Raw genomic sequence first — 27567 nt, forward strand, 5'->3', positions numbered from 1 at the left:
GATTAGAGTGTAATAAGAAAAGCAATCTGTGCCAACCCTAACGCTCATATTATAAATTACTAAAATATTCACTTTTAAAAATGTTATATATATATATATATATATATATATATATATATATATATATATATATATATATATATATATATATTTATATATATTTATATAAACATTTAGCTTTGTCTGATGAAGAACAAAACTGTAATATTATAATAAAATTTAATACTTCATTACCTTTTGGCAGAGAGAGAGAGAGAGAGAGAGAGAGAGAGAGAGAGAGAGAGGCATCACTAGAGATCAGGACAGCACTTAGACAGTTGTGCCATTTCAGAGCCTCAATTTTCTGCTATTCTAAATAAAACGTATGAAACATATAATGAGCAGAATAAAACTAGACACCAGTTTGGACAAATCTGTTCCACAGGAGTTCTTTATTTAAGTCTTTTCTGCAGTCCTCACATCTTCACACAGAGCTTGCCTCTAAATCTCTGCTGCTGCTGCTGTACGGTTTATGATGCTCTTGATCAGGAACTCCAATAACCCACACTCTTACTCCTCCCCCCCCTCCACACCCACACCCACACCCACACACAGCTATAAGTGAGGAATCTTTGATATGAAATCAGAAGGAGGCACTTTTGAACACGACAGAACTGCAGATTGACCTCAGGTGACCCCGAGACACTCATACTGCTTTACTTAATGCCAACAGGATCAGAACAGACTCCTCCAGAATGCAGAAACACACAAACGGAAAACAGAAGAAACCTACTGTCTGTGATTCTGCCTGAACAATTAACTGAAAGCTTTTATAATGATCCTCCAATTAAAATGATCTGATCTGAGAACAGGAAATGACCCACAGAGACCCAAAGCAGCTTCTTGAATACTGGAGATGTGCTGTGTTATCTGAACAGCAGTAATGCACTTGTATGGACAAAATTATTGGGATAGTTTAACTTTTTCTTCTTAAATTAAGGGTATTAAAACGAGTTTCTCCTGCTTGTGACTTTTGTTGGAGTATCTGTCTCAGAATGTTTTCTACTAGATGTTGCAGCATTGCTGTGCGGGTTTGAGAGATTCTGAATGACCACTTCCCCACCCAAATGTATTGGATGGAGCTTAATCATCATTCCAGAGAACACAGTTCCTCCACAGCTCCACACCTCAATACTGGGGGCTTTATATCCCTCTATAACCCACACCTGACATTATATATGGTGCAAATAGAGTCCTATTCTCTACAGGGACATTTACATCTGTGTCAGCAATGCATTCAACAGAAAGTGTGTCCACAAATGTTTGGACATAAAAAAATTAAATTAAATTAGCAAATTTTGATTATTAAATAATTTTCAAAAGAATAACTGAATCAAATTTTGGTAAAATCTGACATGTCAAGATGAACTGAATCATTTGCAGATGATTCATACTTTCATACCTAAAAGCTTGGGGAAATTTGACACTTTATGATGCACTGAACTGTGTTCAAAAGAATCATGACCGAACCAAATCTTTATCAAATCTGAGATACAATGATTTACTGAATAATGTCTTGGTGAAATAGGACATCCCACAATCAACTGATTTGTTTTTAAAAGAATCATAATGGAATTCAATCACAGCTAAATCAGTGAGATTTGATAAAACACCAAATAAATGGAATTGGGGTAAAATCTAAGATTACGATGCAGTGAATCATTTCCAAAAGAGGTAAAATCCTGTTAAACACAGTATCATACATTGCCCTGCAGTGTAGCTTTCAGGCAGGCAGAAAAACAAACAGACAGACAGATAGACACACAGACAGACAGAATACTGGAACCAACCCTTCTTTGACAATAATAGAAAAAAAAAAGCAGATTCAAAGACTCATTCTGAATCAAACTCTCTGCAAAAAATAATTTTGAATCAAACTCTCTGCGAGGAGTCATTCTGAATTTAACTTTCTGCAAAGAGCCATTTATTATGAATCATACTCTTTGCAAGGATGTTGATACAGAATAAATGGATCTTTGGATCAAACTCTCTACAGACAGTCATTCAAAAGCAAACTCTCTGCAAAGAGTCATTCTGAATCAAAGTCTCTGAAAAGATCCATTTATTATTAATCATACTCTTTGCACAGACTTTGATACAGAATGGATGGATCTTTGCAGAGTTTAATTCAGAATGACTCTTTGCAGATAGTTTGATTCAGAATTAGTGACTCTTTGCAGAGTTTAATTCAGAATGACAATTTGAAGAGAGTTTGATTCAGAATTAGTGACTCTTTGCAGAGTTTAATTCAGAATGACTCTTTGAAGAGAGTTTGATTCAGAATTAGTGACTCTTTGCTAAGAGTTTGATTCAGAATGGATGGAATTTTGCAAACTGAATCAAACTCTTAACAAAGACTCATTCTCAATTAAACACTCTGCAAAGAGTCTTTCTGAATCAAACTCTCTGCAAAGAGTCATTCTGAATCAAACTCTGCAAAGAGTCACTAATTCTGAATCAAACTTTTAGCAAAGAGTTAATCCTGAATCAAACTCTCCGCGAAGAATCAGTGTGAATCAAACTCTTAGCAAAGAGTCATTCTGAATCAAACTCTCTGCGAATAATCAGTCTGAATCAAACTCTTAGCAAAGAGTCATTCTGAATCAAACTCTTAGCAAAGAGTCATTCTGAATCAAACTCTTAGCAAAGAGTCATTCTGAATCAAACTCTCTGCCAAAAAGTCATTCTGAATCAAACTCTCTGCCAAAAAGTCATTCTGAATCAAACTCTCTGCAAAGAGTCATTCTGAATCAAACTCTCTGCGAAGAGTCATTCTGAATCAAACTCTCTGCGAAGAGTCATTCTGAATCAAACTCTGCAAAGAGTCACTAATTCTGAATCAAACTTTTAGCAAAGAGTTAATCCTGAATCAAACTCTCCGTGAAGAATCAGTGTGAATCAAACTCTTAGCAAAGAGTCATTCTGAATCAAACTCTCTGCGAAGAATCAGTGTGAATCAAACTCTCTGCAAAGAGTCATTCTGAATCAAACTCTCTGCGAAGAATCAGTCTGAATCAAACTCTCTGCAAAGAGTCATTCTGAATCAAACTCTCTGCAAAGAGTCATTCTGAATCAAACTCTCTGCAAAGAGTCATTCTGAATCAAACTCTCTGCAAAGAGTCATTCTGAATCAAACTCTCTGCGAAGAATCAGTCTGAATCAAACTCTTAGCAAAGAGTCATTCTGAATCAAACTCTCTGCAAAGAGTCATTCTGAATCAAACTCTCTGCGAAGAATCAGTCTGAATCAAACTCTTAGCAAAGAGTCATTCTGAATCAAACTCTCTGCAAAGAGTCATTCTGAATCAAACTCTCTGCGAAGAATCAGTCTGAATCAAACTCTTAGCAAAGAGTCATTCTGAATCAAACTCTCTGCAAAGAGTCATTCTGAAACAAACTCTCTGCGAAGAGTCATTCTGAATCAAACTCTCTGCGAAGAATCAGTCTGAATCCCTTGAGTGGAGCAGTAATGCTAGTTCACCTTTGTCCTCAGTGGCTTTAGAGTTTAAAGACAATAAAAAAAGAGAGCAAACAGAAAATCTCAGTAAAAGCGTCCTGTTTGTAGAAAATAAGAACAAAATAAATTATCCAGTTTCATGTTTTAAACCCACGAGGCAGCACAGCTCGCTGCACTGCACCCCCCGAGATTTCTTCATATATATAAATGTCAAAAAACCTTATTTTACTCTTTCATTTAATAACAATAATATTAATAATCATCTGACAGAATTGCACAAGAGCGGAGAGGCGTGCTGGGTTGACAGCACGTGAGGAGGCACTGAGCTTTAGCCCAAAACTGATTGAAACTGAAAATAGTTCCCAAAATAGTTCACAGAGTTCCCCTGCTTATGATTAAAGGAATACTCTCGTAGTTTCACAGCCTTATCTCTGTCTGGAACATCTGTAGCATAAAGATCCGACTGTAGATCAGGGCTGAAATAACCTTCTTTTCATTTTTATTATTAGAAAAGGCGATTTTTAGTTTAGTTTCTATTTAAATTCATAAATTTAAATTCAGGGTTGAAATAAGGCCCAACTTATTTCAATTTAAAGTCAGTTTTTAAATTTTTTTTATTGCCCATTAATATTAATTAGAATATACATTGAATGGGGCTCTGAGTGGTCCAGCAGGTTTAGCACTGCCACTATGATTTGGAGATCGTTGGTCCGAATCCTGATTATGCAGCTTGCCATCATCTGCCAGAGCCCTGAAAGAGCACAACTGGCCTTGCTCTCTGTGGGTGGCTAGATGGCGCTCTCTCCCCACATAACCAAGGTTTGAACCTGCCCATACATACAGCTCTGGAAAAAATAAGAGACCACTTACAAATGATGAGTTTCTTTGATTTTACCAAATTAAAAACCTCTGGAATATAATCAAGAGGAAGATGGATGATCACAAACCATCAAACCACCAAACTGAACTGCTTGAATTTTTGCACTAGGAGTAAAGCAGCATAAAGTTATCCAAAAGCAGTGTGTAAGACTGGTGGAGGAGAACATGATGCCAAGATGCATGACAACTGTGATTAAAAACCAGGGTTATTCCACCAAATATTGATTTCTGAACTCTTTATGAAAACTTTATGAATATGAACTTGTTTTCTTTGCATTATTTGAGATTATCTGAAAGCTCTGCATCTTTTTTTGTTATTTCAGCCATTTCTCATTTTCTGTAAATAAATACTCTAAATGACTAAAATATTTTTATGTGGAATTTGGGAGAAATGTTGTCTGTAGTTTATAGAATAAAACAACAATGTTCATTTTACTCAAACATAAACCTATAAATAGCAAAATCAGAGAAACTGATTCAGAAACTGAAGTGCTCTCTTCATTTTTCCAGAGCTGTATATCAGATATCAGGATTGAAACAACAGTCTATTGCTGTATATTATAAGCCTGGACTGAAGCAATGGTTCCCATTGGTTCTCATTATAAGTAGTCTAGTATAAAGCAACTCTGCATTCAGAGTGATATGTTTTTTGTTTTTAGGTTAAATTAATAATCTGAATTGATAATTTGAAATGCTACAGATGCAACAGACAGAGATCAGGCTGAATAACTCCAGATTTCCCCTTTAACCAACACTTAGCTTATCCTGATTTGGTCCCCCAAAGGCCGACCTCCGCTAGGCCTGTACTGTAGAGTAAAACATGAGGTTGTACACTGCCATCACCAAACGCTGCAGTTCCAGGGACTGTCCTGCTCGCTCTAGCCCAGGGAGACACACTCTTGTTGGGGCAGGAAGCTGCCGGAGCGTGGGCGAGCTCCTGGGCGAGGAGGTAAAAAGAGATTTGAGTTTTCTTTAACAGTGTCTGACAACAGTTTGATTTTCCAAAAAAAACGAGTGTTCTCATCCCTCTTCCTGCAGGACCATCATCCCGTCCTCATCACCGTCAGTGAGGATGCCGGAGGAAGAGGACGGGGCGGGGCAGGTCGCCATGGCGACAGACGAGGCAGAAAGGCCCTCACTGGCCCGGCTGCGGGTCATCACCTCTTCTGCTCCCAGATCTCTGGCATGTTTAAGTCCAAACGCTCCAGCGAGCGCAGCGCCTGAACGTTCTCTGTGTAGAAGGCCACGTCAACCACCACCAGCCTGCAGGTGGGAGGGGAGGAAGGGGTTAACTCTAAATAAAATCAAATCTAAATAGAGTAATCAATAGAGTAATTAACTGAATATGAACAAAGAATCTGACATCTGACATTTAATGATACACTGAATAATTTCTGAAAGAATCAAAACTGAACCAGTTCTTTTGTTTCCAAAGAATCAACTATAATGAAATCAAATCTTGGTAAAACCTGTGATTAAGTTCACTGAATAATTTCTAAAAGAATCATAATGTAATCAAGTCTTGGTAAAATTCATGATGCACCAGATTGTGATTTGTAATGAAATATTAAGTATAAAATGTTTTTTTTTTTTTTTTTGCAAATGTTGAGATTACATGATGTACTGAATAATTTCTAAAAAAATCGTAATCAAATCATTTCAGTATCGATTACAATAAGGAGGGCATGGACTCACCCTTGCTGAGGACCACCATCGTTTATGACCCCCAGTCGAGAGAGCTGCCTCTTCAGGTGCATCTTAAAGCTTGTGTTGATCCGCAGAAACAACATCTACAACACACACACACACACACACACAAACAAACACACACACACAAACACACACACAATAATAGTTTTTTTCTGTTCTATTTTCATACAAAAGGCACACCAGATTAGGCGTAAGCAACAATTAAGTGACACTAGTAAGGATGCTACATCAAAGTGAGCAAAGATGTTGCCATGTTTCCCTTCTAATGGGGAAGCGCATAAGTAAACAAAAAATCTATATATTTTCTTTTAAAGTCAAACGAGTGCTGGATGTTAACCTACACAGATTCTCTCCTGAAAACTGTTTATTTGGGTGAGTAAAGCGCTTCCGTTTATTTACAGTAAGCTTAGATTTCTAATATTCTGTCTAAGCGTGAGTTACTCCAGCACTAAGACTGGGTGCAGCAGCATTAGACGCTAACCATAGTGCTAGTGGGATGCAAGTGGAGCCTGATAGACCTAGACTGAGGAACCCAGGGTGCTATCAGCTAGCAGTTCTTCCCACGTAGCTTGTTTCAGCATGGAAAACACGAAGACTACAGTCCAATATACTCACCTTTGAATGGCGAAAGAACTAGCGCTGTGGTTAGCGGTTAATGCTAATGCTGCTGCACCCAGCCTCAGTGCTGGAGAAACTTCACTGAAAACTCTACTGACTGGTAGAATTTATACATAATGTGCACCGCATTATAAGGCGTAATGTCGATTTTTGGGAAAATTAAAGGATTTGAAGTGCATCTTATAGTCCAAAAAAAAAATCTATATATGATGGCTAAACATGTTTTTTTTTTTTTTACCTGTGTCTGCTCCTCAGGTAGGAGATCGTGGATGGCCTCGTGCATTTTGGCCATTTGCTTGCAGACATTACGAAAACACAGCGACGGCATCGGGGCTTTCACTTCATACTGAGAGAGAGGAAAACACGTACACATTATAAAACATTACATACCACAAAAAGTTAATTATCTTCACATTACGCATAGGTGATCAGTCTCTGTATATTTCCAATACACTTGATTATGCAGTTTGTCACTGTATAGTTTACCAGGTGAGGTGTTGCTGTAGTGTTTATTTATTTATGTTTTTACCTTTGATAGCACTCTTTCAAACAGGCCGTCCATAATGGCCACGAGTTTAGCTGAGATCTCAGCAATGTGGTCGTTATAGTCCTGCACATACAAACACAAAAAAAACACACACACATACACACCAAAAAAGTTTCAATCACATAAATCTTAGTCCATTATCATCAGATCATGATTCTCCTGCAAGCGTGTTGAACCTGTCTAAAGACTCATTAGACTCATAAGCACTTGCTGTATGTGACCTGTTTAAGGCAGATGCTAGCCTTCTTATTTGAAAGCATGGTGAGATTGGTGGTTGTAGTGATTGTATAGAGACAGTAGGTAATTAAATATGTACCGTATAAGTGTGTACGTTTGTGTGTGAGCATTTACCTTGGTGATGTGGTCAAAGTGGCGCAGGATGCTGTACTGTTTGGGCTGCAGTTTGGTCTCGAAGTGTGCTCTAATGATGGGGATGTAGTGAACAACCAGCTGCAGACAGCGAGACACGAGAGCTGCAGGAAAAAGACAGAGACAGAGAAAGTGAGATGAGTTCAGGTATATTATTATGGTGTATTATTAGATATTGGCTCAGTCATTATAAATAATAGTTTTTTTTTAGCTCATGCTCATATACTGAAGCCTGATATCAGCACTGGGGAATTTTCCATTCTTCTTTTAAACCCCACAGTTTAATTGTGTTTAACTTAAGCTGACAAAAATCAAAAACCTTTGCGAACACTGACTTCAGAAAAACATAAAAACAACTTATTAGTAGTATTACAGTCTGAAGTTAACCCTTCATTGGCATCATTTTTTTTCCCTTTCCATCTTAAACACTTTTTTAAAAACTGTTATTTAAAGAGCCAATAACCCTAACCCACATGTTTTTTTAGCTGAAATGTGTTTCTCTGAAGTTATGAAACATGCCAGTCCTTCTTAAAACTGTAAAAACATTTCCTAAACTTTATAAAAAGCTTAAATTATGGTAATTTCAGCCTCTGCAGCGCCCTCTGCAGCCCATGTTTAATATGCAAATCAGTCATATACTAATAATACTCCCTCCCCCGCTGACGTCCAATTATCTGCGCCTTACTGCTATCAGAGTCACACAGCCAATTAGCTCTCCCTTATGCCACGCCCCTAAACCCATACATCACCCAGTGCCCCTCCCAAACTACCTCTCCCATTTTCATGCTTTTAAATTATTTTTTATTTTTTTTTGCAAAAACCATCATCTATATTAACTGCTGCTCCATTTAAGGTGGAGCAATCAATATGAACACAAACCTAATTTAACATATTTATTTTGTGTGTGTGTGTCTGTGTGTTATTTACCCAGGTTCTTGGTGGTGATGGTTTTGAGCCCCACCACCTGCAGAGCTCCGGCCCCAAGAACCAGCTGACAGCTCCGCGAGTTGAAGTGCTTTAATCATATGAAACAAAAAAACATGCAATTCAACTGAAGCCCCCACTAAAATGTGAAAACTGTATCTGTATGCCACATATTTGAATGAGCACACACACCTTGAGTAGATCTGCGAGGCGTGTGAGCATGTCAGTGGTGATGGACGGGATGTCGTTCACACACTGGCAGTATTCCAGAAAGATCCGGATCAGCAGCAGCACCGTCCTAAACACAATATAAAGGATAAAATAATGTAAACTTATGATGTATGATGTAGCTCTGATAGAGAGATATATTTCACTATATTACATATATTTACTTCTGTATATTTAGTACTATCCATTAATAATATGTATTATGCTATATTAATAATATGTTATATGGATGTGTGTTTGTGTGTGTGTGTCTGATACATCAGCTAACAGACGCCTGTGCTGACCAGCATCACTCTAGGAGTGAGCACCACCTGCTGTACCCACTCAGAGAGAAACAGCATGACCGAGTGTACTCTCTCTCTGACTCCGGCTGCTGAAGGAGAAGTAGCATAACCGGGATTTGAACTGGCGATCCACGTCTCATAGTGGATAAGAGTTAATACTCTTATTAAAATAAGCAAAGCCATAAAGGTTTATCTAATTTTAGCCTAGTTTAGTGTAGTTTATCTATTAAAAAAAGCATTGCATCAAAACTTTTTGGCCAGCGCCAACTATCAAAACACGTCTTTTTTTTAAGGTTAAATCATCAATTAATTTTGTCACTTGTCTTATAAATGCATAAATTAAATAGCTTTAAAAAAAAATTGTCCTGCTTTAAAATAATAAAAAAAAAAACATTAGAAAATACCACTGAAAATTATATATATTCAACACTGGACATTTTAATCATCTCAGCAGGCATAATTTGAATAAAAGCCATTGTTTAGTTTAAACTGTTTAAGCTTTTCAGTTATTTTCACTTATTTGACATTTTAGGTCACCAAATATTCAGTGCATTCCAAAATATATGTATAAACACTGTCCTGACTCACCCGACAACCGCATACTTCTGCCCGTCAACCAGCAGGAAGTCACTGGGCTTCTTGTCTTCCGTTCCTGCGGAGAAATCCATCATTCAATCACGGCGGAGTTATCAGTTTATCAGTCTGTGTTTGCCCTTCTTATCTCTGCAGCCAATTCACCTCTGTTTATATAATCAGTAATTCACTCTATGATGAGATAAGGACTCAAAATCTGTTTATCTTCGATTCAGATAATCAAGGACAGCTTTTTATATAAATGAAAACAAAAAATCTTGAATTATATTAGATTTCACTTAGAGATGGGCGATTAATCAGCCCCGCCCCTCTCTCCCTCCCTCTCCCTCTTTGTAAAAAGCTATACAACAATTGGTCTATAATAGGTTTGAAAATAAAGAAAACTTAAGAAAGCTAAAAAAAAAAAAAAATAAGAAACTGCTCTTATAATAACATTTAACAAAACGGCAAAAAACTGATTTATGTAATTTATGTAAAAATAAAGTTATTTTGAGAGTGACTGCCTATTTAAAAAGCAACAGAAGTTGTTCATTTGTTGGAGTTTATTTGTATAATTTCTAACATATTTAGAGTGTTTTTTACTCACTTTTTTCTCTTTCACAATGTTAATTCTTTACAGCTTCAAAAACATGTATTATGCAAATTAGGCAATGAAGTCATTTAGCGACTTCTAGCGACTTTTAGGAGATTTTAGTAAGGGAAAAAAACGATTAAAAAAAATATATGTATCGAAGATTTTTTTTTTTTATAGCCCAGCTCTAATTTCTAATTTTAATCTTCCATATATATGTATATTTAGTACTATCCTGTGATAGAGTATTATCTTTTTATTAGTTTTTGTTCATACAGCTTTTTATTTACAATATGTATTAAGCAATATTAAACATAATTATTATTTGTGTGTGTGTGTGTGTGTGTGTACCTGCAGGTTTGCGTTCAGGCAGTGTGATGTGTCCGTCTGCGATGGAGTCGACCAGGTGCTGAAACTCAGCCGGAACCTCAGCCTGCTTCCATCTCTCATTGTCCAGCAGCAGACTGTAAAACACACACACACACACAGTTTAACATCATAACAGGAAAAAACTAATAAATACAGACGGTCACATGACTGCAGGTTTGTATGCAGCACCATATTGTTGGTCACTTCATTAGAAACTCTACTTTCTGCCATATACAGTAAGAGTATGTACAGTGTAACAGTATATACCAGGAGTAATTGATTTATTGGTGTAACTGATAGTGTGTGTGTGTACCTGAGCTTGGTTTTGCGCTCCTCGTGGAAGCGGTGGACGAAGCGGTTGGCCTGGCTCTGCAGCGCCCCCCTCAGGCTGACGCTGCGTCTGCTGCACAGAGCCTCCGTCTCCTTCACGAAGCCCTCCACCGCCCGGCTCACACACACAAACTCCGCCGAGCTCAGACGCTCCAGAGAACAGTCCTGCACACACACAATTTATTCATTTATTTATTTATTATCTTATAAAGATCCCACAGCCAGGTCCAGACTTCCATTTCTCTCTCATTTAAACTTTAAAATTGATGAAGGTACTGAATATGTATAAAATTATAAACCTTTAGATGCATTAAATCTGGGAATTAATCAAAACTGATGTTAAGAAGAATCAGACAAAGAGGAACACGATCAAAGAGATTCATAAGAAGCAGAGGAAGTAGAAGAATCAGTCTAAGAAGAGGAATCAGAAGCAGAAGACGAATCAGAAGAAGAGTTGAAAGAAGAATCAAATGAAGATGAAAACCAATCAGAATATCAAAAATCATAATTAGAATAAAAAGAATCAAAATAATTAACAAGAAAATTATCAGAGGAGGAATCATAAGAAGCAGAAGAATACAAAGATGAATCAGAATCAGATGAAGAATATGAATCAGAACAACAAGAAAATGTGAATTACAAAAATTTGAGGAAGAATAAGAATAAAAAGAATCAAAAGAATAAAAAGCATCACAAGAAAAAATATTAAAAGAAGAAGAACACAAGAACCAGAAGAATCCATTTAATCAAAAGAAGAAAATAACTGAAAAAAGGAATCAGAAGTTGTAAAATGATCATCAAAATAAGAATAATCAGATTAAGAAAGCACAAAACAAAAAAAAAATGCAAAAACATGAGAAGGAACACAAGAAAAAGAATCAAATGAACATGAAGAATCAGTATCACATTAGACAGAAGAATAATTATTATAATGCTCGGGTTGAATACTGCCATCTGTAATGAAAGTGATGAGCATGTTGTAGTGTGTAAGAGTGTGTGTGTGTGTGTGTGTGTGTGTGTGTACCTTGGCTTTAGCCAGCAGGACTTTAACACAGCGGTCGTGGCTGATGTCGGAGGCGGTGTAGAGGAGCTCCTGGATGTTGTTGGCCACTCGGCCCAGTTCCAGATCAGACGGCATCAGATCCTCACTAACGAGAGAGAAAGAGAGAGAGAGAGAGAGAGAGAGAGAGAGAGATGTTAATTACACTTAAACACAAGTACAATACAGGAAACACTTCATACAGCTGCTCATTCTCTGTTTTTTCAGAAATCAAGAGCATTAGAGAGAGTTTATCCTGCCCTCTAGCCCATTCCTGGGAAAACTGATGGTGTCAACAGATTCATGTTTGTTTATCTGCTCCAGATAGAGTCCTATTCTATTGGCAATACTTCTCTACTACGGGAAATAGACAAGACTGGAATTGTGTGCATTTGCACATCTGTGTCAGCAATGCTTGCAATCTTCGGAAAACACAGGTGCGCTACTAACTGAATAGAACCCTGACAACAGTCAACCGTCAGACGTCCATTGCTATCTAGGCAACACAGCAACATCTTTGCACATTTTGAGCCACGCAAGGTGTACTTTTTCCGTGGATACGATAGCAAAGACACATTGAAATCAAGCTGCACAGGGCACGGTTGACGGCTCATCTATAGATCACTAAAAAAGGGTCCAAAGTAGTGCTAGGCGATTATGGCCTAAAAAATAATCATCGATTTTTTCACAAAAAATCAGATTTTTCGATTATAATTGATCAAAGTATAGATGACAAAAAATGGTTAAAAACTAGATTTATCTGTAAAAAAAAATAAAACAATTGGCTTCATGTACACACACCGCAGACAAACTCAGACACTGATGGACACTGATGGATGGACTTTAAATCACAGAAAAAACTTTAAAGGAGAGATTATTTTTGTTTTCTATCATTAATCACGGATCCTCACCAGAGAGCGATGACTCCGCAGTTTTTAAAAGCGGTAGGTTTTAATTTAGACGGACGGATAAACACTTCAGAAATGAGGAGCGTTTTTGGATATTTAGGATTAAAAAGATGAAGAAAATGTCTGTATGTAAAATCGCAATTACTCCATTTTGAAAATCACATTAAAACTGTAATTTAAATTAATGAATTACATGCCCATGTAACAATCAGTTCACTTACATGGAGGTGGTGCCCCCTGTGGGCAGGGAGGAGGTAGTGTTAGTGGTCTGCTCTCTGCTGGATGAAGACTCTGTGGTTCCCGAGGCCGAGTCGCTCCCGGACGTCTCCGCTCGGGTTTGCGTTTGCGTTTTTGACGGTGCGGCTGTGCTGCTGCGCCGCTCTGCTTCATTTAATGCATCGCTGATGAACAGCCCCTCGTGTGTGAGATACGCAAGCTCCGCCTCTCCGGGACGAAGACTCGAGCCTCCGGAATGCTCCTCATCCTCGTCTTCATTCTCACCACAGTTCCCGTCGGCAATCGCAGAAGAAGAGTCGGCCATGCGGCTCCTCTGACAACTGTCCAGCACTTCCAGAACTACGTTACGGATCACGCTGAGAGTGGCCTACAAACACAAACAGGAAGCCAGCGATCAGCGGGAGTGTCTACCTGTAATTAACTCTATATAACATTAGAATTTATAAACCCAAATACACATAAAATAAAGGATCAGTGCCAGTGAGAGTAAGTGTCTACCTTAAGAATAAAGTCAGTGATAAGTGAGAGTATCTACCTGTAATTAACTCTATATAACAATGGAATGCTAAACCCAAAGAAAGATAAAGAATAAGGTCAGTGATCAGTGAGAGTGTCTATCTGTAATTAACCCTATATAACATTAAAGTACTAAACCCAAATAAACATTAATAAAGTCAGTGATCAGTGTGATTGTTTACCTGTAATTAACTCTATATAACATTACAATACTAAACCAAAATAAACATTAATAAAGTCAGTGATCAGTGAGAGTATTAACTCTATATAACATTGGAATGCTAAACCAAAAGAGACATGAAGAATAAAGTCAGTTATCAGTGAGAGTGTCTACCTGTAATTAACTTTATTGGATTTATAAACCCAATAAACTATAATAAAAAGTCAGTGACCAGTGAGAGTATCTACCTGTAATGAACTCTATATAACATTAGAACACTAAACCCATATAAAGAATAAAGTCAGTGATCAGTGAGAGCGTCTACCTGTTATTAACCCTATATAACATTAGAATACACCCAAAAAATAGGTTTAAACACAGGGGTTAGTTTCTGTACCTTGATTCTGGTGAGGAAGAGAACAAAATGCTCGAAGACGTTCTGCAGCAACTCAAACCACTGAGAGAACTTCATCAACCTCATCTGATCCTGCAGCCTGAAACATTTATACACACACATTATAAATGAATGAAATAAACACACATTTTGAATGAATAATATAATGACAGGAAACACGTGTAAACAGTACTGTATAATGAATAAATATTGCATGTGTGCATATTTGTAAATGTTCAGCTGAACAGAGAGTACTCACTTTACCACAGTGTCTGTGTCGATGTCCTCAATCTGAGACACGGATCTCAACACACACTGAATAACAGAACAACAGACAAGCATCACTTTAACTTACAGTAACCAACCTACTAAATCTACTGTACAGACTGCTTAAACAGGCATCCTGGAACAAACTGTTCTAGAATAAAAGTGTTCCACAATACAGCAGTGTTCTAGAATAAACATACAGAGTTTTAAAATACAGCAATTTTCTAGAATTAACCAGTGGTCTAAAAGTATGATGCAGACAAAATGTTCTAGAATAAAATTATTCACAATACCGCAGTGTTCTAGAATAAACCTACAGTGTTCTAACATACAGTAGTGCTCAATCAAACGGCATTCTAGAACATTCTAGAATAGTGCAGTGTTTTGGAATAAAGCAGTGTTCCAGAATATAACAGTGCTCTAGAATTAATCAGTGCTCTGGAATAAACCTGCAGTGTTATAGAAATAACCAGTGTTCTAAAATTACAATGCATTTTAAAATGTTCTAGAGTAAAAGTGTTCCACAATGCAGCAGTGTTCTGGAATAAACCCAGTGTTTTATAATACTGCAGTGATCTAGAATACAAAAGCTTTTAGAACTAAGCAGCATACAAGAATTAAACTACATCGTAAAATGTTCTTAAATAAATGCAGAGTTCTGTAATAAAAGCAGTATTCCAGAATTTAACAGTAATCCAGAATTAAGCAGTGCTCTTGAATAAACCCGCAGTGTTCTAGAATTAAGATGCATTCCACAATGTTCTAGAATAAAAGTGTTTCACAATACAGCAATGTAGAAGGATATTCAAAAAACTTGCAGTGTTCTAGAAAGAAGATGCATTCTAAAATGTTCCACAATACTAGGGCTGTCCCTAACGATTATTTTTTAAACGATTATTCTAACGATTATTTTTTTCGATTAGTCGACTAATCTATTCATTGAGAAACATATTTAAATAATTATTTTACGTTTTAAAGCAAACGATAAATTACTATATTTATATATAATAACAACAACAACAACAACAACACAAGCCTACTAAACCAAACCCCACACTTATAATCACTTACATGTACAGCACGTTGTTTAGATCTATAACGCTAAAAATGGATAAGCTCCCATACACCACAACCGTGTGTTGCACTGTTTTCTGTGACCGCTAGATTTTGTGACCACTGGCAAGTAGTTCTCAGCAGACCGGTGCACTGGCCGATTCGAAACGTGTTCGTTTCTAATGTTTACCCCGACTGGCCAAAACGGTTCAGTTTAGGGCTGAGGGTAAGGTGTAGGTATAGAAAGCTTCCGTTTTGCCAATGAACGCTCATAACCGTGAGCACTGGTCACAAAATTCCGACGGTGACAGAAAACGGTGTGACACCGCAGCGCCGACGGCGCTAGCTAAAATAACTTAAGGCAGCTAGCTTAGCTAAACACCTGAACTTATGAATAATGCTACTGTTTCTGGAAACTGCGAAATGCCATGCACAAATATAAACCAAAAATGTATAATTTCTGCCTGTGGCAGGTTTAAAACCTTTGGTAGACAGCCTTAAGTCTTTTTAAGGACACCCGCGGAGACCCTGATGTAAACGGTAACTTACTGTGTGACCCTGTTGACATAGTGCTCCTGGATGTTTGCGCTTCAAGTGCTCCTTTTGCACGTATGGCAGAGGACCACATTGTTGCCCTTTTGCGTGAAATGCTCCCAAACTTTAGATGCCCGCTGGCGTTTTTTTGTAGCTGGAGATTGCTCTCCGGAGTCCAAGCTCTCTAGAGCTTAGATTCTCTGCCCGAACCCGACATGACCCGAGGCCCGCCCGTAAATCCGACCCGGGCTCCAGAAAATAGTCCGAGATGTAGGCGTCTGTTTTTTAATTATATTTTTATTTTTTAAAAAATAACGAAAACTGAAAGTGAAACTAAACTAATTTATTTATAAGCGCTGTTTTCACTACCGCAGTTCTACAGCGGGGGTGTTGTGCCGATTCTGTCCGCGAAGCGGGAGTCAGATTCAGCAGAGAGTCGGATTCGGCACAAACGCGGCGGCACCTCGCGGTCCGCGGTGTCAGTTGTAAGCGCTCGCGCTAGCCGCAAAATACGGCAGAAAACACTGAGGGAGCTGCAGAATTATGAATGGGACTAGAATATGAGCACGAGGAGATCAAAGAGAACCTTCACCTGTGAGTAGAACAAGCAAATCTCTCTCTCTCTCTCTCTCTCTCTCTCTCTCTCTCTCTCTCTCTCTCTCTCTCGCACGTGAACTCCTCCGCGTTTGACCTGCAGCACTGTGTTTAGCTGTTCTTAAAAATCATTTTAATTAAATAATAGTTCTATGCTTCTATGTTACCGTGTTAATTAACATAATTCTGATCATATTTCGCTCATTAAAACAGCCCGAAAACAGCCAGTTGGAATTTTTGGGCCCGATCTAACCTCTAATGCTCTCCACAGGCGCCGCCATGTTTACGACGCGCCGACGCACGTTATGCAAATCGATGTATTTTTGTAATCGATGACGTCGATTATGTCGATGCGTCGCCCCAGCCCTACACAATACTGCATTGTATAAGTTTATAGAACAAAGCAGTGTTCCACAATACTAAAGGTTCTATATTTAATCACTGTTAAAGAATACAGAAGATTCTAGAACTAAGCAGTGTTCTGGAATTAAACAGCATTGTAGAAGGTTATAAAATAAAGCAGTTTTCTAGAATACAACAGTGCTCTACAATTAACCAGCGCTTTGGAATAAACTGCAGTGTTCTAGAATGAAGATGCAATCTAAAATGTTCTAGAAGAAAAGTGTTCTAAATAAAAAAAGTGTTCTATTTCAGAGCATTTATTCTTGAATCCTAAAATGCTCTAGAAAGTCTTACCTGCCTGACGATGCCTTTAGCTGCCTGCATCATCTCCTCACTGTAAATATCCAGGAAATCCAGCTTCCTCTGCCTCAGTAAACCAAACACCAGAGACTGGAGACGGTCCTGAAAACGTACCACACACCAATTAATCAACTATTTAATTATTTAAAGACAATCACTATGTATATTATTTAACTAAACATCTTTCAAGTTACAAATAATTAGAATAAACAAACAAATATGAAAAAAAATGCAAAACATAATTAAATACTGCTAAATTACAGCTTTTATACTACTACTCATTTCATAATTACATGCAAACAATTGATAAAACATGGTTAATTAAAAACCAATTATAAAAAAATCACAACTTAATTTAATAATACTACCTATATAAAAGGTACATAAGAGATAAATCGTTCAGATCTGTTTTCACTGTAATTAGGAGGTAAGGATTGGCTGGTATGACGGCAGGTCACTGGTACTGATTTAGAAAACGTTACACAGAGTTCATGCAGCTCTAAACACCAACCTTCTCATTCGCCGGTTTGTGGTTTGGAACCTAAATCAAAAAGAGCCACAGCTTCAAACCCCAAACCAGTGTAAGCTTACTCACTTCACCTACTGACCTACATCCAGACTCTCCGCTCTGAAGTGGCTTTCCCAAAACCACTGCAGCCCGAGCCCACGCGCTTTCTAACAGCAGCCCAGTCGAGCTCAGATCAGTAATATTATCTGTACAATACTCTACAGACTCTTAAAAAAGGGTTTATTTAATATAATACAGGATGTACACTGCGCTACAGTTTAATAATAAACAGAAGCAGTCTGTAATATAATATAATATAATAAATCCACAGTGTGAAAGGCTGTTTTTGTGTTTTATGAAGTGTCTGTACCTTTTCCAACACTTGGCTGTCGTCCTCAAAGGAGCGGTTGAGGTCACTTCTGGAATAGGTAGTAAAATCAGCCACAATCATTTTATCAATCAGCTTCTCCATCTCACACAGCTGAGAGCCCAGGTGCCTGAGAAACAGAGAGAAAGAGAAACAAATGAGACATTATTACACACAGGTAAACTGGAGATACAGGTATTTAACATTCCTTGATACACAGTGCCATGTATGTACCAGGATTACAATCATAGAAGGCTAATATTACCAACAACAGTGGACAGTGCACACAGCACTACCAGGAAGTCAATCACCTGAATATTGATTTCACCTGTTACACATGTACACTACTAATACACTACTAATCTACCCTGTTTTTTTGCCTACCCTCTGATTCTGCTTGCCTGTGTATGACCCTTGGACTGTTTATCGTGTTTGGTATGTTTACTCCCTCTTGCTGTTGTTTACCGGTGTTGACCCTGCTTGTTTTTTTTTTTACCACCTTTTCACCAACTTTATTTTTTACAGTACACTGTTTGCATCTGCGCATGTCTGCGCATGAGTTCTGTTCAGCCATGACAATATAAAAAGATTAAACAGGTAAAAACATGGACATGGACAGCAAAAGTTTAGACTCAGAAACAGCAAAAATGGCAAAAATAAAAAGTTTTTTTTGTATGGCCACGACAATATGAACAGCATACAGACATACATATGGGATATTCTAGAAATAATCGCAGATACTTCGATAAAACACACTTAAAATATATTAATATATAAATCTGTACATAATGCCTTTTAGAGAACCCAAATCTATTATCAATAAGGCTAATCCAAAAATATTGCCAATTTTTTGTATTCTAAAGGCTCCATTTGAAACACTGACGCAGAAATTCAGTATATCAACCAATTTCCAACAAAATCAGTTATTGAAAATTATGATTCTCATTTACAGTTTTTTAAGACATTAACTTTGTTCTAAATGGGCCATAAATATTTTTTGTGTGTAATGTATGTGGTGTGTGTGTGTTTATATGTACCTGAAGCTGTGTATGCCCTGTAGCTCCTGCTGCAGCACCTCCTTGGTGGTGGCGATGAGCTCTAGCGCCCCCACGAACTCGGAGGTGGAGAGCAGTAACTGCACGGTGGGCTGCGTCTGCTGCACAGCCGCCATCAGCTTCAGCTTTCCGTGCAGCTTGGCACAGTTACTGCGGGTCACCGTGTCCTTCAGAGCCTGGAGCGGCCCCCGGCACATCACCCGGTCCATCACCGCCGTCCGGGCCCTCAGCGTCGCCACGGCGACCGCCGTCTCCCGCAGCCGGTCCTGCAGCTCGTGCTGGGAGGACATGGCGTGGAAAAACGCCTCGGAGCGCAGAGAGATCTGCCGGGCGATGCTGACCTCCACCACATCCAGATAGTGACTCAACTGGAGAGAAGATAGACAGAGAATAAATAAATAAAATTGTGTTGACTTAATGGCTGTTTAAGACTGTTACTGACATGCATTTCAGTTAAACTAAACCGAAAGAGAAAACTCCATAGAAAACGAAAGCATTTCAGCATCAGAGTGAAAGAGGAAGAAAAAGAGAAGGATCAGGTGGAAGAATGTGGATTGTATTTACTAATCTAAGTATTTCCCAGTTAGCCAAATAACTTTAAATAGCAAATGCATTCTAAAAAATCAGCTTCAGATTCACAATGATGCTTCACTTGCTGTAATAGATGGAGAACAGCTCCTGTTACAAAAAAAAACAGCCTGTAATATTAATCTACTGACTTAGTCTGAAGCTTGTCTGGAGCTTGTCCAGACAAGCATGTGTACAGTTGTCCATTAGGGGGTGAGATTGTTCAACGTGGTTAATTTACCTTTTCCTGCAGTAACCGTGACGACGCACCATCTCGACTGTTCTTCCCCCCGGCAACGCTGAAGTGAGACCACGGTAACACAGTGTTGAATGTGGCGGGGTCGTTCAGCACGAAGTCCGGCCTCATGAAGATCTGAGGGAGGAAAAACAGCCGGATATATCAGAACTGAACGTAAAGAGATTGAGATGAATAAACGAATAAATTAATGGATGGATGGAGGGATGGATGGATGGACAGATTCACAAACCCGGGTCTTACCTTAGGCACCTGCTCAAGCTCTTCTTTGGCTTTATCTACAAGTTTAACATCACATTTGATTAGATTCGATTTATTATCCAAATGCATACATTTAAAAATATTACAAATATCACATTACATTATTATGACATTATTACATGAATTAACGTATAACTTTGGCGAGGCTGTTTATAGAAAAAAAATAATCAGATAATAAGCAAAACTGTTAAATATACTTATATTAAAGTCACACTGCAGTTTACCGTGGTTGTTTGTGATGTTGGGCACGGACAGATCGTCTTTATTGGGACAAATGTTCTTACACCTCTCGTGGATTTTCTCCCTCTGCAACAAATACATAATGAAACAAAAACAAAATTATATTATATACACTGTAGCTATATTGCACAGCCAGAGTGTGAGAAAGAATAAGTTCTACAATAATATGCAATAATACATATATATTTTTGTACGTCATATATGTAAACACATATATGTTTCATAGCAATTCTGTATGTATTTAATATTTTAAAGTTCACTGTTTTTTCCCTTTTTGATAAAATGTGATTAAAATGGCTTCCATTGAAAGCTACGAAGGTTTTATCTACCTCCGATAAAGTTATATTTTTGAAGATATATACAAAGGTATTTGTGTGACAGAAACAACACACATACATATGTAAACAGTATGTAATAAACAGAGTGAGAGATTAAGAGCGTGTGAAATAAATAAATTAAGTAATTTGTGAATTATGTGTAGTAATAAAGTGATTTCTTACACCACAGTTAGTTCCGACCCTGCAATGTGATTGGCTGAGAGGCGTTCTATGAGTGCCGTTATCAGCCGGTAATGCACTGTAACTGAAGCTCTCCATGTATTACTTTGCCACATACAGGTAACCTAGCAACGATGCAGCGCTTACAAACCAAACAGCGCAGCTACAAACAGAGCAGCAATGGAACTATTTTTTATAACCAAACAGATTTTTTTGAAGATATATACAAAGGTATTTGTGTAACAGAAACAACACACATAAATATGTAAACAGTATGTAATAAAAGACTGTTATTTTCCATTCTAGATCATTTTTTGCACTGTGTGTGTGTGTGTGTGTGTGTGTGTGTGTGTGTGTGTGTGTGTGTTCATCTCACCTGAGCGGTCTCCTGCAGGTACTCGCTGAAGTGTTCGGCCGTTATGTTGGGCAGGTAGAATGAAGGCATCACCTCGGTCTCGGTGAAGTCCAGCCCCCAGTTCTTGGTGAAGAAGTCAGACTCGCGTTTGGCGAGGCGCGGGTCGTTTAGGGCGGCCGGCAGGTTCACTTTAGAGTTATACACCGTCCACCGGTGCTGATCCGCCACCACCGACGGACCCTCACACAGCCCCCGGGCTTCCCCTGCACAGCAGCAGCATTACAGAGTTAAATACAGTTAAAACATAGACAGTTATCCTGATTAACTCTCTCTACTGTCCAGAGAACTAGATATTGCAGAGCATTGCTGTGATGACTTTATTTCATTCAGCATCAAGACAAGCATTAGTGAGGTCAGGATGATGAACGATAGATGATGATCACCACCCCACCTCACCACAAACTCATCATCTCAACCAAAAATATCTGCTGATACAGAGTCCCGATACGATACTATGGCAATGCAGTGTTTAAAAAAAAAAACCACACATTCAAGTTGTCCTTTTTTATTTTTTAAATATTATTGAAACAAGGATATCCAAGCAGCCCATTTTAACATAAAATAAACACATACTAAAAAGACATATAAATTATATCCATTTAAATCCATCTTTTTATAAATAAACAAGCAAAAATTCTATACTGATTTTTTTTAATTCTGCTAGTTCTGTATATTTAGGATGGAGACAGTAATGTAGCCTTGTAGATTAGATTAAGACTAGATTTTTTACTGTATTATATCATCACAGGGTAGTTCTGATGCTTTTAAAATTATAGGTAGTACAGGTAGAATATGGGTAAATTATAGGTTGTACAGGTAAAATATAAGTAAATTATAGGTTGTACAAGTAAAATATAAGTAAATTATAGGTTGTACAGGTAAAATATCTGTAAATTATAGGTTGTACAGGTAAAAAATGATTAAATTATAGGTAGTACAGGTAAAATATAGGTTGTACAGGTAAAATATAGGTAAATTATAGGTAGTACAGGTAAATTATAGGTTGTATAGGTAAAATATGGGCAAATTATATGTTGTACAGGTAAAATATTGGTAAATTATAGGTAGTACATGTAAAATATGAGTAAATTATAGGTTATACAGGTAAAATTTTGGTAAATTATAGGTAATATAGGTAAAACATTTTATATAGTGTTTATAGAACCTCACCGGTGGGCTCCTTGGGACAGACGTCAGGGAGAGAGCGAGGGGGTCTGTAGTGTCTGGAGGAACCGGCCGCCTCTCTGGGCTTCCGGAAGAATCCATCAGGGCCGCTGCTGCCCGCGCTGGCCTGGGCCACCGGCGTCGTGCCCGGTCCAGACGCCATCGCAGAGCGGCTACCTCACACCAGCAGCCAGCTGAGAGAGAGAGAGAGAGAGAGAGAGAGAGAGAGAGAGAGAGAGAGAGAGAGAGAGAGAGAGAGAGAGAGAGTGTGTAAGTGAGTGGTTTAGGAACAGACACACAGGCCACTTTATTAAAAACACCTACCCTACCTTGTGTTTCCACTCGCTGTGTGGCAACTTTATTAAAAAACCCCTACCTTACTTTGCATTGTGCTTCCCTTCACTGTGGTCACTTCATTAGAAACACCCACTCTACTTTGTGTTTCCTCTTACAGTTTGGCCACTATTAGAAACAATGACCTTATAGCTCCAAAGAAGGGGTTTCTGATAAAGCATCGAGTGAGTGCATCTCGCCAACTCTACATCAGCGAGGAGGAGCCTAAAGATGGGGGTTTCCAATAAAGTGTCTTGAGAATGTAGAGGAAAGACAGATTGGCATCTACAGTGTTTTGTTTTTGCTGAGAGTTATTTTATCAGGGTTTTTGAATTCTCCGCCTAAAAGTGGAAGTGAAACAAGTTGCAGAGAAGCTGATGTTTTAACTCTGATTCAGTTGTGGGCGAGCGTCAACTTGTGTCACATGTTCAGAGGAAATACGACAGACACTGATGACTCAAAATGAGCATTAAACAAAAAAAACAAGAAATACCACACACCCCAGACTGCTTCAAATCTTGGCATTTAGTTTCGGCAGATATGTAAACGGTTACAGGTGTGGTTTGATTAGACACTGGGCCTTTTTTTTTCACAATAGAGCGTAAAAATGCTTATGCCTTGTAAAAAGTCTTTCAGTTGCTACTTTTGGGTAGTGTACCTCCTGGTGAGAGATCACTGACTGTTAGATCCAGACTTTACCAGATTTAAGTATAGAAGCCTTGTGGTGAGGAACACTGCAATCCTGCCACTGTTTTGTAACAACACTCTGCTCCAACTGTTGGTGTGATGATCTGGGGAGCTTTGTAGTGATATAAACACTAAAAGCTCAGTGATATGTGCAGAAAGTACTGCAGACACATGCTGTGTTGTCTCTCATGTTATATCCAGACATCCAACTGGCATTTTTCAGCAGGATAATGCTTTTTCCAGAAATGTCTCCACAGATTACAGCACTTTCGTGTCCTGCAAGATTTCCAGATTTATCACCAATCCAGCATTTATTATAAGAGCAGCTGGGACTCCAACTTCAGCTTCAACCTATAAGTGTAGAACAGGATCTACAGCCCCAGCTGCAGCAACATCTGTGGGTAAATGTGCTGCAGGATCCATAAAGAACCTGTAAAACCTACACCATACCCAACCGTCTCAAATTTAAATCCAGGGTGTATTGAGAGGTGGTCCAACAAGGTATTAGAGTCTCTGTTGCATTCAATTGTTGAATACAGTTTTATTATTGCAAATCATTTCCATATATAGGCTTGGATGGAGCTACTCAGCCACAGAAACTCTTCATTCCATGAATCTCTCTACACTCTACTGTTCTTGATTTAATCTGAAGCTACATGAAGTTTGGAGGTGTGTGTTGATGATCTAATCTGAAGCTACATGAAGTTTGGAGGTGTGTAGTGATGATCTAATCTGAAGCTACATGAAGTTTGGAGGTGTGTAGTGATGATCTAATCTGAAGCTACATGAAGTTTGGAGGTGTGTAGTGATGATCTAATCTGAAGCTACATGAAGTTTGGAGGTGTGTAGTGATGATCTAATCTGAAGCTACATGAAGTTTGGAGGTGTGTAGTGATGAGCTAATCTGAAGCTACATGACGTTTGGAGGTGTGTAGTGATGAGCTAATCTGAAGCTACATGAAGTTTGGAGGTGTGTAGTGATGAACTCTAAAGCTACCCCGCTCTGTTATTTTACACTGACAGAGCACAGAGTGGCTGTCAATCTCAGTCTCTCCCACTGTGTTATAATATCACTGACAGTTGGCTGTGGAATATTTAGTAGTGAGTAGTGAAATTTCACGATTGGACTTGTTGCACAGGTGCTGCAGCTCCTGAGAGCCTAAGACCCATTCTTTCACTAATGTTTGTAGAAACAGTCTGCAGATAAACTAGCTGCTGCTTTTATTATATATACCTGTGGTCATGAAAGTGATTCAGGAACATCTGAATTCAGTGATTTGGATGGGTGAGCGAATGAATACTGTTGGCAAAATAGTCAATATAGTGCATCATCATTTACAGTCATACACATAAAACTATTCAGACTATCAACTTCTTGTTGTCAATAAGTGACAAAGCCACTATTTTGTCTAATAATAGTGGTAAGTTTAAATGGCATTACCACTTGTGGAAGCGATGGAAGTCAGATGTTAAATAATTAACTCAACAAACACATGACTATATGACCAGACAGAGGTCTGATAACTAACACACACACACACACACACACACTTACACTTTATTCTCTAGTTAACAAGATTATCCATTTATTCAGAAATCCAGACTTAGCCATATAACAAGTTAAGCAAATTAACAGTATAATTCACTTAAATTAAGCTGACTAACAGACTGTGCACGAATAGACAAGTCTTTAACCCACATGATATTGTATCTAAAGAGTTTTATTAATATATAAAAACAGCATAAAAGCCGAAATAAAACTGAAAAAGAGAGAGATCTATATCCACAAAGTTCATCCCAATCAATCAGCAGCCAGGCTAAGCAAAGCGGCTAAGCTAGCTAAGCTAAAATAGGATAGCTAACCTACCTAGCTGCTAAAGCTACGTAAAATAATCTCAAAACCGCCAAATTACTGTTATTTTACGTATTAATCCTTCCTATTGTGGTCCGAACTCTTAAACTATAACGTAGAAACTGTGAAACAGCTTTTAAAAAACGAAATAGCCGGTCAATATCAGCCCATTGACGTTACACGTAATCTAAGATAAACTAAGCTAAGCTAAGCTAACATATTAGCCTTTTAGCGTTAGCAGGCTAAGCTAAAGCTAACCCCATAGTCCGGCGGCTGCAGTCTGACAGCTCCAGTTTCAGACCCCGGATCTCTAATTAAACAGACCCGGTTTTGAATAGAAACGCAGCGGTTTATAAGCTACCCAGCCCCGGGTTAAAGCGCCAGCTCACCTGTTGTGTAAGGAGCGGCAGCGGCGGAGAAACATGACCGACTAAAGTTGCTCCGCTTCGGTCACCATCACAACAACGGCCGCCGGGTAGCAGAGCATCGTACAACTCAGAGGCCGTGTTCCAATTGCAGCACAACTGCACTTGTACACTTGAAGATTACTTTACTACTATACTCTCTAATCAGGTGATAGAAGCACACTAGCTAATACTTTAATATTTAACCTATGATAATCTTAATAGTGTTGATTGGCAGGTTAACACGTTAAAACACTAGTCACACATGTATGGGTATGCACCTATATATACACATATACAGCACCAGTTAAACGTTTGGACGCACCTCTTTTTAATCATTTTGTTTTCTTTATTTTTATGATTTTTTTACATTTAAATTTAAAACATTAATATAGAAGCATATTCCCGCCATTTAGCACTTTTCTTATTATTAGATAAACTGTTATCTCCTTTGAGATAGTAAGTCATTATTCTGAGATAGTAAATCATTATTTTGAGACACTAAGTCATTATTTTGAGATAGTAAGTCATTATTCTGAGATAGTAAATCATTATTTTGAGACACTAAGTCATTTTGAGATAACAAGTGTCTTTTAAAATAATGAATTAGTATCTCAAAATAATGAATTAGTATCTCAAAATAATGACTTGCTATCTCAAAATAATTACTTTGTAACTCAAAATAATGACTTACTATCTCAAAATAATGACTTTTTATCTCTCAATAATGAATTAGTATCTCAAAATAATGAATTAGTATCTGAAAATAGTGACTTTGTTTTAGAGATTGTTTTATACTTTAGATTCTATCACAATTAATATTGAGGACAGATCTGAACACTCTTGGTATTTCAATCTCAGTGTCTTCATGAAGGAGAGTCACCTGGAATAGTTTTCTCAGCGTCTTGAAGGAAGGAGTTCCTGGAGGTGCTGAACAATAGTTGCTGATTTTCCTTCATGCTGTTAAGCTCTAGCTCATACCTAATTACCTCAAATCACCATCTTCCACCATATCTACCAATTTTCGTGTGCTTTTTATTTTGCCGTCCACATCGTGGACATGTGCACAGTGAATTGTGTGTAACTAAGCTGGGAAGGATACATCAGTTGTGTCCTCCAAGTCACTATGAACACGCTGCTGAATTTCTTGGTTATAAACTATATACCAAAGCTTTGACCAAACAATGCATCCTACAAAGGCTGTACACTCTTGTTGGTTTGGAGTGCACAAAACAAGGTTACCAGAAAGTAGAACACTAGTAGTCAGTAGTAGTGTGGTAGTTAGGATTGGAGCACAGCCCGTGTTTTCACTACTCCTGGGTCTGAGCTGTGAATGGGACGGTGCCTCCCTCTGCTGGTTATATAATAAACTGCAGCTCTCTGCTGGGAGAAGTCCTCACCAGTTCTCATTCATTATTAACCTCAGAGCACTATTACAGATACACCTATTACATTACATTATGACCACCTCCATTTTTCTACACCAATCATCTATATATTTATATAGCTCTACTGATCATACAGGACATTTTGTTTCTCTGTATACTTTATTATTATCCTCCTTTCACCCTTTTTCAATACTCAGAACCCTTTACTTACCCTTTACACCCGTACTTTATCAGCTGTGAAAAACTGTTAC

General features: G+C 38.1%; 1 protein-coding gene and 1 long non-coding RNA gene across 3 annotated transcripts in view; both read right to left on the minus strand.

Annotated features, from left to right (window-relative positions):
• Positions 1-412: 412 nt before the first annotated feature.
• On the minus strand, positions 413-26021 carry vps54 (VPS54 subunit of GARP complex). 2 transcript variants are annotated; one of them, XM_022674489.2, is made up of 24 exons: positions 25914-26021; positions 22659-22846; positions 21450-21691; positions 20561-20642; positions 20319-20353; positions 20061-20192; positions 19235-19620; positions 18201-18327; positions 17834-17863; positions 17317-17424; positions 14432-14487; positions 14176-14272; positions 13087-13469; positions 11943-12066; positions 10902-11083; positions 10571-10683; positions 9643-9706; positions 8735-8840; positions 8546-8633; positions 7601-7722; positions 7232-7312; positions 6941-7048; positions 6070-6164; positions 413-5637 (listed from the first exon to the last, which is right to left on the minus strand). In XM_022674489.2, the coding sequence occupies exons 2-24, from the start codon at positions 22813-22815 to the stop codon at positions 5532-5534; spliced, it is 3024 nt and encodes a 1007-aa protein (XP_022530210.2). In that variant the 5' UTR covers positions 22816-22846; positions 25914-26021; the 3' UTR covers positions 413-5531. The 2 variants fall into 2 exon arrangements, with proteins under 2 accessions (XP_022530210.2, XP_022530211.2); XM_022674490.2 differs by lacking the exon at positions 17834-17863.
• LOC125785655 (uncharacterized) overlaps positions 413-27567 on the minus strand; it is an 85432-nt gene continuing 58277 nt past the window's right edge. Inside the window, exon 2 of the long non-coding RNA XR_007427974.1 lies at positions 413-4822. This is a non-coding gene — a long non-coding RNA (uncharacterized LOC125785655). The remainder of the gene's footprint in view (positions 4823-27567) is intronic.

Source organism: Astyanax mexicanus, chromosome 21, assembly GCF_023375975.1.
Source record: "Astyanax mexicanus isolate ESR-SI-001 chromosome 21, AstMex3_surface, whole genome shotgun sequence".
Lineage (NCBI taxonomy): Eukaryota > Metazoa > Chordata > Actinopteri > Characiformes > Acestrorhamphidae > Astyanax > Astyanax mexicanus.